The sequence below is a fragment of the Cornus florida genome, unplaced genomic scaffold, assembly GCF_030987335.1.
Source record: "Cornus florida cultivar Cherokee Brave unplaced genomic scaffold, ASM3098733v1 CherokeeBrave_3.0.0_Hap2_Chr06, whole genome shotgun sequence".
In the NCBI taxonomy this organism is placed as follows: Eukaryota; Viridiplantae; Streptophyta; class Magnoliopsida; order Cornales; family Cornaceae; genus Cornus; species Cornus florida.
Genome location: NW_026775576.1, coordinates 66,272,985 through 66,285,305, shown reverse-complemented (window position 1 = coordinate 66,285,305; position 12,321 = coordinate 66,272,985). Strand labels below are relative to the sequence as shown.

The 12,321-nt window shown below is 31.8% G+C and overlaps 1 protein-coding gene across 1 annotated transcript; it reads right to left on the bottom strand.

Moving 5' to 3' along the window:
- Nucleotides 1–1,211: 1,211 nt before the first annotated feature.
- LOC132311803 (transcription factor DIVARICATA) lies at nucleotides 1,212–3,573 on the bottom strand. Its single transcript, XM_059809908.1, has 2 exons — nucleotides 3,039–3,573; nucleotides 1,212–1,845 (listed from the first exon to the last, which is right to left on the bottom strand). The coding sequence occupies exons 1-2, from the start codon at nucleotides 3,404–3,406 to the stop codon at nucleotides 1,581–1,583; spliced, it is 633 nt and encodes a 210-aa protein (XP_059665891.1). The 5' UTR covers nucleotides 3,407–3,573; the 3' UTR covers nucleotides 1,212–1,580.
- Between the last annotated feature and the right edge of the window lie 8,748 nt (nucleotides 3,574–12,321).

Genomic DNA, 12,321 nt, shown 5'->3' with positions numbered 1-12,321 from the left:
TGGGGCTGAAAAACTCATGGATGGGGCTAAAGCAGCGAGATTGGGGATTGAAGAACTCATCGGCGATTGGAACGAAAGGCTCAAGCACAAATCAATTTGAGTTTTAGTTTTTTTGAAGGGTTTTTTGAATTTTAGTTGTTTACAAACCTCAGTCGAAAACTCTATGAACAATTTTATAATTATAAAAACCGGATTGGACCAAAAAGTGAAAAAAAGAACTAAACCCGTTTAGATATGCCCCGTTTACCAATTCAACTAGTTCTTTTGTCCAACCTTTCTATCAATTGACTTATGATGACATACGAGGTTATCTAATATTAATTTCCCAACAATTGCAGTTTTCTTTTTCTTTTTTTTTTTTTTTTTTAGTCAAGCTAGCTTCTTAGTTTTGCTGCCTCAAGTTCTAAAAAAAATAAAAATAAAATTTATAAAACAAGGGTGTTACGAACAAATGAAAAGACACACAGAATTCAATTGCAGATCAAAATTGAATAGAAAGAGATGAGAAATATATCACAATTGGATAGAAAGAATTATTTGGATGCCCATTTTTTAGGCTAAATAGTTCTAGCACTAGTTTAAGTCCCACAAATCTGAATAAGTAATGCATGTTAAACTTTCATAGGGTACCATAAGAATAAAATCTAATGTCCAATCTTATCAACAAGGAATGGTGATTTTAAGGGCTTTTATGTAATAATAATGAGCTTATCAAGCAATGGTTGTATAGCATCAGCTTTCTACTGCTATTGGTTGTCCTAACAAAGTCAAAGAACATCATATACCAAGATCAAGAAAGAAAACAAACACATATCAGCTGGTGGTTTGGCACATTCAATGATTCTCATTATGAAAATAGTTTTTGTGGATTGGTCTGAAACATCACTATAAAGAAACTTCGAGTCACCAGCAAATATTCCAACATAACATACAATGATACCAAAAATCAATCATTGCAATAGTCACATATTCAATACACATCTTTATCAAAAATCAATCATTGAACTAATCACACCCAAATCACAAAGAAAATCTAGCAAGTGCTGGAGCTCCCAACTTCCATGGCTGCTTTAAGGACACTAGAGAAAGTGACTGTTCCATAATTCAAAACCCCTTTTCGCAATGCTTCACACACACACATATACATATTATGCAAGAAAGAACTTCCAGTCTTCGATCAAAGATGCAATTACTTATCAATAAGGGAGAGAGAATGAGAATACCACCATATAACATTACATTGTAGACTAAATGGAAGCATAAATATAACAAAAGAAGAGTCAATAAGGAATTCAGCACCAGACAGTTCTATGATCAAAACATGAGCAACAATTTCATTTGATATCTGTGTTTTAACACCTAAAATATCCATACATGACCCAACTGTACCCTCCTCCTAAACATTCCTCTGGTTCATAAAAGGACCAAAAAACCAAACCCTGTGCTATGACTCGCTAATCCTCTAAACAACTATCAGCTAAGAAAGAATAGAACTTTACAAATTGGACTGTTAATTGCAGGTAACTATTTCATATACAGAGTGTATGTCACTTTTACTTTTGTCGTCTTCATATTTTTTTTCACATCGGATAGTTAAAGTTCTGATACCCCATTGGAGCTCCTTGATCAGGGAAATGGCCCGGTGGAGCCACCGGCTTGCTATCCACAGTGGTGGTGATGTCGTGGATGCTCGATCTCTTCCTCTCTTTCTTTGCCGAGTTCTGCCGGAGGTAGTACTTCTGGGCATGGCTAGCCACTTGAGTCGGCGTTCTTGTTATTACCACATTTCTCGAAATGCTCCTCCAGTCACCCTTCCCATATTTATCAAGTCCAACAAGAAATAGCCTGTGATAATAGAAACCAAATTCCGTTAACAAAACATCATAATCCAATAGGTGGATCACAAGTTACTCTAGTACAAGACTAATCCAGAAAGTAGTAACATATTATTAGATCTATATTCAAACTGATGGTGCCTAGCAAATGCTGTGCGTGACAACTTTTAGAAGAAATTCTAACTTAAATGAAGAATCAGTCCACCCCCTAGAAACTCCAAATGTGCAATCACTTGCAAAATTCTAACCATTTAATGGCACAAGAGTGCAAAACCTAGCTTTACAATTACTTAACAAAGAGGACAAAGTGTTGGACCTATATTAAGGACCAATAAATATTCACAACTGGCACTTGATTTTTTCAGTTGTCATTTCGTTTGATTTTCAAATGTATCAAGTACCCAAAAAACAGAAGCCCTATTTTCAAAGTGATTAAATGCAAGGGTTTGAGGTGAATTATTCAAACTTGATGAAGTCATCAACTTACTATTTTAGATTTATGGCATGTCAATTTGAACAGCATGGGCTAACAAGAATACACAGAAATTGTTGACCATGTCTGATTGCTAAGAATATGTAATTAACAAAGAAAACAAATTAAGGGTGTGTTTGGTACCCTTTGCAGTACATAAGTTTCTTCAAAAACACCGAATTTCAGCAAAAATGCATTTTCAAATAATTTTTAAAAATATATATATTTTTGAGTCTTAGATTTTGAATCATACTGTAAAAACCCCAATTAGAAGTATAAATTCACACTTCAGATTCACAATCAGTAGTGGCTTACTTCAGCTACAGTATTAGATTTTTATACCAAAATCACAAAAATAAATTTAAATTTTCAGAAATTCACAAAAATAAAATCGTCATATCTCATTTTCTTGCCCATATCCTCTGTTTTCTCAACAACCAAACAGAGAACATAGACAAAACCGAGTAATCTTGGGCTAAAAAAAACCCTTTTTGAAAAAAAAACATCCAAACACCCTCCACATAAGTTCCAATTAACCCATTTGATTAGATTACAATCAAGAAGCTCAAATGATAAATTAAAAAAATAATAATAATAAATAGATTAATTTTCACCGAATCTGTTGAGAAATCAAAGAAAACCCTAGTATTTCTTCACATGCTCTGTTTGGTTGCCAAGAAAACAAACATAAAAATAAACGTATAAATATGGATATGTATATATATACATACTTGTGTTCTTCTTCTGTCCATGGAGTCCCCTTCTTCCTCTCCATCTCACCGTGCTTCTTCCCGGACCCAAACGAGATCTGACTGCCTCTCGAGTCCGACTCCCAACCGAACGACTCATCAGAATAACTCGGCAACTCGACCCGGCCGGAGTCGATCTCGTGCACGTCGTGAACCAGCGAGTCGTAGTGCGCCATCACCTCCTCCAGCGCCTTCCCCGGAACTCGATCGGCGATCCTCTGCCACCGGTCGGGCATTTCGTCCGGGAACATCACCAAAGCCTGCTCGAACAGCTTGTCCTCGAACCGAGTCCACGACGCCGAGTTGTTCGGCGCCGGATTTCCGATCATCCACCGGTTGTCTTGGAACATAGTCAGTCAGTCGATTCAAATCCCCGCTTCCTTGTTCTCTCTCTCTCTCGAGGTTTTTCTCTCTCTCTCTAGAGTTTTTGGAGGGGTTTGGTGAGTAGTTTTGGAGGTTTTATATTTGAGAGAGATGAGTTGCATTTATAGAGAGAGCGATGGGTTGTATGAGTTGTACATTTTATATTATAGTATATGCAATAATTTATTGCATATATATACTATTATATATATATATAGAGAGAGAGAGAGAGAGAGAGAGAGAGGGGTTTTTGACTGTTATGAATGAAGGAGTGTTTGTTTTTTTAATCTGGGTACCAATCCAACTTTATATAGAGGTCAATTATAGCACGTTTTTGCTATTAGTTGTTGTTTTTTTTTTTTTTTTTAATTTGGGTGAAAAGTGAAGGTGTATGTACATGAGGCCGCCCAAGGCCGACCTCTTTTTTGGTGCAATTTTTTTTTGGTTAATATTTTCCTAATTTTGTTATTATATTTTTTTTGGCAAGTACTATTTCTTTTTATCTGATAAAACCATATTCAGATTAAAAACTATTGGATTTTCTTTCAGATAAAGTTGAAAATAAAAGGAAAGTAATTGGGTATGAGTGACTTATTACTTTACTTAGAAAATTGAATTATGAATTCATAAACTTTTTTAAATGATATTCAAAAAAGGGTATTCTAAAAAAAAAAAAATTGCATAGGCCATGCACGTGATATTGTTTCATCCCTTTTGTATCTTTTTATAAATGGTTGTTTTGTCCTTTTTACAATTTTTTTTTTTTTTTTTTTTTTTTTTTTTTTCTAGTTGATTTGTCCTTCGCAATGTTTTTAAATATTGAAGGGGTACGTGCAAACACTAAACTTAAGGGTTGAGCCTGTGTTGGTCCAATTGTGATCTATAGTTTTTTAGAAAGCCAAATTACTCGGGCACATTGATATATGTTGAAACTAAGGTCATGTTTGGAACTGCTTTTGTTTTCTGATTCTGTTTTGACCCTAAACATAACCATGCTTTTGTTTTTTGATTCTGTTTTGACCCTACATATTAGAACATTTTTGCTTTAAAGTGTGTTTAACGGTAATAGGAAGCATGTATGGTAACATTATATTTGTTTTAAGATTTTTAGAAGTAAAAAAATATGTTTAAAAGTATGTTTAATAGTAATCGGAAGCATGTATGGTAACATTATATTTGTTTCAAGATTTTTAGAAGTAAAAAAATGAAAACATGTTTGGTAAAAAACTGTTGCAAGTTTGAAAAATAAATTAGTTAGTGCTGCTCATCATTACAATATTTTGCTACATTGTGAAAGCAATCAAAAACACCAATTTGGTGCTTCCAATTTTGACCTATTTTTTTAAAAATATTTCGATACTATTTAAATCCTATCAAACATTACCAATTATTCTTTCATATTTTGTTTCGCTATATTACATTGTTCAAAGCAAAAAACATAAAGTAAAGCTGTTTTTTTTTTTGGGTAAATATAAAGTAAAGCTGTTGCCAAACAAGAACTAAAAAATTGAGTTCAGAAAAAATATGTTAAGATAATGTTAAAAGCTATTACTAAGGGGTTTATAACCAATTGGATCCTTTGCCATGAGAAGACAGAAAATTGGCAATTGCCTACAAAATCAAATTACAATAATGTTATATAAGTCAAGTCAAAGTGACACAGAATATTCTAACGAATGGGGTTTTTATTCCCTTGATAAAACAAATAAATTTAGGTGTGGATCATATTTAATACGTCCAAAGGATTAAAAAAACTCTTAAATTAAACAAATAGGTTAGACGAATCTACCTAAATTATTTTCCAAAATCAAATTATGTTAACTAGGTTTAAAAGTAAGCTCTTGATTTCAAAAAAAATTTGCTTCACTCACCGAATCTTAGTATATGATCTAATGAGGAGTAGCATTTTTCTTTATACCTTTGGCAAGAAATTTAGGCACACTCTCATATTTTTTTGGGCCAAACTTGAATTTATAAGTTGATAAAGTATCATAGAGTCTTCAACCTTCTATTTTAACCTAAAATAAATATTTTAGGAGTTTAGAAATTTAATTCCACCTATTCTAATTTTTAAAAGTTTCAATTTCGTATTGAGGTGGACCGCTTTAGGGTAATCTGATCATAAACAATTAAGTTTATTTTTATAGTAGGCCAACAATATTGGAATAGGCGGTGAAAAGTAGTCACTTGTGGACTTACTATTATTGACAAGTACGAGGAATTGGGTACTTAATTTTTTTTTTTTTTTTTTTTTTTTCTGGAATTGGGTACTTAATCAACAGTCATTTTATATTAAATAATATTGCTACATTAATTTTCTTATATATTTTTTATTCTAACACGGTAGACATTAATTCCTGTTCATGTTTGAGAATATAAATTTTTGGTTAAAAATAGTGCTGAAACATTTATATATAGTTTTTTCCTCTTTAACATTATTCTGCATAAGCAAACTAAAGTAAAAAATAAACATTCTCTGAGATTTTTTTTAGTATTTGACTATTAATTACTTTTAAATTAATAATAGAAATATGTAAATTAGAAAATTTTCACAAGTTTTTTAAACCATATTAATTATTTCGGCCGAAAGGTTTTTTTCCATCCATATCCATTTAGAAAAGAACATTGGTAATGTGTGGGTCAGAGTAGAAGTCCTGTCAAATATGATTGGCTGTAATTTGTGAGGAATCAGAAAGTCAAAACTCTTTAAATGTTATTTTTGTCTTTTCGAATCCAATGAAAATTCATCCAGATATTTTCACAATCTTGGGCCTAGTGGATCCAATTTGACCGACTAGCTATAGTTCAGTTCAACTTGGTATTTATGATTTTTTTTTTTTTAAATAATATTTCAATTTAGATTTGGATACTTTTGCAATTGTGAGAGGTTTTTGAGGAGGGAGAGGTGAAGGTAGGGAAGGACAGACTCGAACATGGACAAATTTATTTGGGAAGTTGTCCGAGCTTAGCTAATTAGGTTAAAAAAAAAAAAAATTGAAAAAAGTTTTCAAACTCTTTTATATAATGATGGACTACATATCCTATGGTGCACCTCACTCACATCAGTGGCGGGATCTATTGATGGGGCCCACTTTTTTCTTTTGTAAGTGAAGTGTATCATACTTCCGGTTCAAACAAAATTTTCTTATTACAAAAGTCTTTCACCATACAACTCCATATTGTTACAACGGATGAATTCAACATATAAAAAACAATTGTGTGACAACAAATTTTGGTTGCATGTTAGGCATGCATATGAAGTCTAAGTCTAATTAAATAGGATGAATTAGGTTAAATTGATAACTTTACATTATAAATTGTCTCATCTTAATGTCCTTATTTGTGAAAAAGGGTTTGGATTGAGGTTGGGATATGTATGCCGACTAAAGGATGACTCAATTCACTCTAGAATGAACGAGTGTGTGAAATAGGGTTAAAAAGTTGGCACCCTTTTTAGAGAGAGAGAGAGAAAGGGAGAGAGAGAAAATCTCATTAATTGAAGGATTAATGATCATGATTCATAAACCATTAGTCATTTGTTCAATGCCTAATGATTATGATTCATTCTTAGAGTTAATGGAATCTCTGAAAAAATAATAAAGTGGTCAAATCTATCGGTTGGGCTTATCAAAAGTCAACACTAAAACATTTTAAGCCCATTTTAGTCTTATTTTTCAAGAAAATCCAGTTTAAAGTACTGTTTGGCTACTCTACTAAGGTGCTTTGAAAGTCAGGCATCAGGTGTTTGCGTGTAGCATAATGATGCTTATACATCATACATACACCATACATACGTATATGCCATATATATTGAAATCTATAATTAATAATGATGCTTTTACATTAATTCTCATTTGTCTCAAAAACAAAATTTCAATCATGATGCAAATTTGTAAATTTAACCACCAATAATTATTGTAAATTTTTAGCATATCCTCTCAACCTTATTCGTATAAAGTGGAAGCGAGAGTGAATTCGAAAGTGGGAGCGGGAGTGTGAGAACGATAGAATTAAATCATAAATAGTGAGAACTTAAACGAGAGCGTGATCGGAACGTGAGAGCGACACGTATTGAGAAAGATTATGTGACTTAGCTCTCAATTATTGAATTGAAATTTCAATATCTATAGGACGAGAGGTTACAATCTAGATGAGAGCCATTGCAAGTACTAGGGATGACAACGGTTGGGTTTGGGACGGAAACCAGTGATCCCTTCCATCATTGTTTTCGTATAACCATGCAATATAAACGGCGCAGGTGAAAGAGGACTTATTTCCATATCTACTTGCCCAAAACTGTATGATAGGGGCCAGATAATTTGTCATCCCTAAACTATTAGAGTCTTTTTATCTATTTTGATTATTTACATGCTATGATTTGAATATCTAAACTGTGATTTCGTGCACGCATTTACTAAATTCAATGAATAATATATCATAATTCATTTTGATTCCACTTGTGTGGAATCGGTCACATTAATTCTCTCTTTAATTTTTTTTTTTTATTACACTGTCATTTTTCATATTGTGTTAAATTTATAAAGTCATTTTCAATAATAATGTCTCACTTAATAACAATTAATCTTTCTCGTTTCACGATCTCGCCCGTGCATTTCTAAATATCAAATATAGTCCAAACTATCGATCTCAATCTATTATTTCTAATTTTCTCACAAATGGACCACCCATTGTGAAAGCACATTCATTGTAACATTATGCTTATATATATAAGCATTTTCATTAATGTGAACATAAATTCATTATTAAAGTGTGAACATAAAAATATATATACACCTGTATGCTGTATATATATTTATAAATATACTGCATAATAAATAACATATTGAATTGAATAGATGCTGCGAACCGTAGAATGTCGGCAAACGATGCCGGAGGTGGGTTTGTCGTTTTGTAACAGGTTGGTGGCAAAGCTGTCATTTTAAAAGGCGGCTCATCCAATCTTCTTACTCTGGAAAGTGCTAGGAATACCACATGAAGTTGCCTACTTTTATTTTTTTTTTCTACGTGGTTAGTCCATTCACTGACACGTGTACAGCATATTGGCTATGTTTTCTTAAAGCAGTTCAACAAAGTTTTGGATAAGGTTGCTTTGCCACCTCATCAACCTATTTTTATATTGGGTAATATTACCATGTGCTCAAACTACCTGGGCTTGATTATATATTAAACTTCGTTTATTTACAAGTCAAACTTGCAAGGGCGTCTAGTTGGGAGAAGAAAACAATGCAAGTTTGTCCCAAAGTTATGGAGATTATAGAAATATAAGAGAAAATAAGTCTAGACTTGTGAATTGTGAGAGAGTCTCTCCACATCTTCACATTTAGATGTATTGGATTGTTTTATGTGAATAACGAATGACATCATTATGATATTATGATTGACGTCATTTTATACTTACATAATTTTAATATAATGTATTCGACTCTACTACGTATCTTATTTTGAAAAGTATAAATCTCGTTTCCTATTGACAAAGAAGAAAAACTTGTGAAATTTATGAATTCTAGATTTGCTAGGGGTAAAATAGAGAATTGGAACATTTGAGTCCATTACGAAGGAATGATGCATGTGGTACAATAGCACTTTTTTTGGTTGTAGAAATGGACCATGGAGGGGTTGATTGGGTCATGGAGTATTTCTAGGACTAAGCTTAACAGCTAATGATTAAGAAATGGTATTTAGACTATGTTAATATATGCTAAACTTTTCCCTCACAACTTATAGTTCAGAAGTTTGAATTCTCTGCCCCTAGGACTGGGTTCTACTATGTCCCGGTTTTGAATCCCAACACCCTTATTATAACTCCTGATTATGGGACTGATTGCAATACCCTTGTTTATAACTTGGGGTGGGTTCAAAGGCCCCTTCTCAAGGGAGTTCTGAGTTTCAAAAAAAAATTGAATTCCCTTTGCCCAAAACATGTGGAATGAGAAGACTGCATGCGCTCGTGGTGGAGGTCTAACACCACCATCGTCGGCTAAAAAAATGTACGTAGTAATAATAATAAAAATAAATAAATAAGCGGAAATTAGCCAGCAGAATTTGGGCCAGTTAATTGTGGACTTAGCCATGTTCTTGGGTCAAATGATTGAGGCTATTTGTCCAATTAAATGGAAATCAGTTGCATTAGGATTTTCTTGTCATAACTGTTGCATCAATGACCCTGTAAATAGCATTTCTCGGACATACTTGTTTTATATTTCCTGTGTCCTAAAATAATTGAGTATTTTGAGAAGTGTAACTCGCAGAGTAGAAAATAGTTCCCAAAATACCTAACTATTTTAGGACGAAAAGAGTATAGTATGATTGTATCCCAATTTCCAAAATAAATATAAGGTAGAGGTGCAATTTAGGTACACAAACCGAAACTCAATTCGAGCCCAGCCTAATTTACAATCGGGATTCGGCCTAGGTTGAAAATTTTCAACTCCAACTAATTAGAATTGGATTTAGGTTGAGAGCCAACCACTCGAACCCAAATTATAATTTTTTTGTTATCTATTTTTTATTTTAAATATACTATATATATATATATAAAAGATTTGTTCATCTTTTAATCTTTACATTTTTTTTTTTAAGCCAAGAAATGTTAGAAGTTACCAGATTAGTAGATGCACATAGTCAAAACTTGGCATTCCAAAATTTACCGAAAACACTAATATACTAGACTATCAAGATATCTACTTTTAATCTTTACATTAATTATGCCTACTGATAAATTATGTGCATTAAAATCACACACGAAAAAAAAAAAAAAAAAAAAAAAAAAAAAAAAAGAAAAAAAAAAGAGTAATCTATAAGTTTTATGGAGTTAGTGTGGTATAAAGTGTTACTATTTCTATCTCATATTGTAAGTCACAATTCTCAAAATGAACTTTTAATATGAGAGGAAAAGAGTATAATTCTAGCTCGAAATCTTAACCCAAACAACAATCTCAGATTCAAGCGGAGCAAAAAATTTTAAAATGAATTGGGCTAGATTGGTTAGCTCCTATTGAAGATTTGGTGCTTCTTTTTGGAGAGAGTGTCATTATTCAAAGCTAACATGTTCTAAATTAGTATATACTATATATATATATATATTTTAAAGTAATGATGTATTGTGGACATGTACAAAATTACAAATACAATAATAGTACCCGTAGAAAGCCGCTTAAGCTCCTTGGGATTAGATCTGACAGGCCTACTTAGCAACCAAGTCCTTTAAAAGTTTGTCAAAGCCACCCATGTTGAATATGACACTACAATAAATTTGTTGCATTTGAATTATCTATCCAATTAAAGGTCTCCAGTGATATCTCGTTATGGGAGTTCGACTTTTCAAATAAGTAAAATGGAGTGTATGAATACTTTATGGTTTTTTTTTTTTCAATTATTAAAAAATAATATAAGTAAGTGGAGAGTCTTCTTTCCTTATTTGTTACATAAATAATCAATTAAAAGAAATATATGTCTAACAATTCAGTGAAACAAATTAATACAAGTATCATTTTCCTAAACAATAATATGGTATTCTTGGTAGGATTGTAACAAAATAGAAACAATAGTAAGTGAATATAATGGAAAATTTCTAAGCACCAAAAAAATAGAAACAATAGTAAGTGAAGATAATGGAAAATTTCTAAGCACAACAAAAAGAAATTGTTTTTTTGAGAAAGTTTTCTGGAGTAATAATAATGTTCTTTCTTTTATTCCAAGTCTCATTCTATTCAAACCATACAATTGTAATTTCCAGTGCTCTAATCCAAGTTTATTAAATAACATTATTATTATTATTATTATTATTATATGTGTGTGGGTAAGAAACACTCATTCATTTTTCTCTTCGGAAATTTCAAGTCTCAACTTTCTATTTTCGAAAGTAAAGAAGTATCGCCTGATTGAAACAGTTGCTTGTTAACAATAAAAATAAAATAAAATAAAATAAATAGTAATAAGCAATAATACAATTGCATATGTTTCTATTTTAATCTAAAGCATAATATAAAATTCAAATATATACTTTCTTCAACCCATAGCTAATATAAAAGTAAAAACAAGAGTCTAATAATATCCCAATTAAGAGTCTAATAATATTCCAATTGGATGCGAATGCCCAAGATGAGTAAGTCCTTTGGTATTTTGGGCCTTGCAAAATTCATGGGTTTATGGGCAGATAGATTTACATATTGGGTTTCTATTCGCCAAAGTGGGGCTAAAATGGTCAGGCCCAATCTCTCCCCATGTTTTGCTTTATTTTAAATTAAAATTTATGGGTAAATACCACTTATGACTTACCTCACCTAAGGTTTATCAATATTCTACATAAATTCCTATGTGTTTCATTATCCCACTTATCACCCATATCTGTGATGGACATCCAACTTGATAACGGTAGTGTGTTATTTTATCATTTTGTCCATGAAAGATTTGATGTCATTACTTCTATCAATCAATTTTCTCTTACTGATATCAGGATTTATTTTATTTTTTTTTATATTTTTTTTCATAAGGTGCGTAAGGGTGTATCTCTTACATAAACCAAAACTTAAGATAAGTGATATTATAAAACATAAATGGGTCTATGTAAAATATTAACAAACTTAAAAAAGATAAGAAAAAATTTACCCTTTTTATTTATTTATTGGCAAAGCACTTACTCATCTTGTGCATTTTGAGTAGACCAAAAAGGGTACTTCAATTGTCACTCTCCAAGCATAAAATAAGCCTCTAAAAATGGACACGACCTTTTTGAATTGTTAAAATATGAAGACTAAGAATCAAACCACAAGTCACCATGTGCGTGTGTGTGTATATAATATATATATATATATATATATATATATATATATATATATATATATATGTCCACATAGTCTAAGTAAAAAATATACTTAAGGTC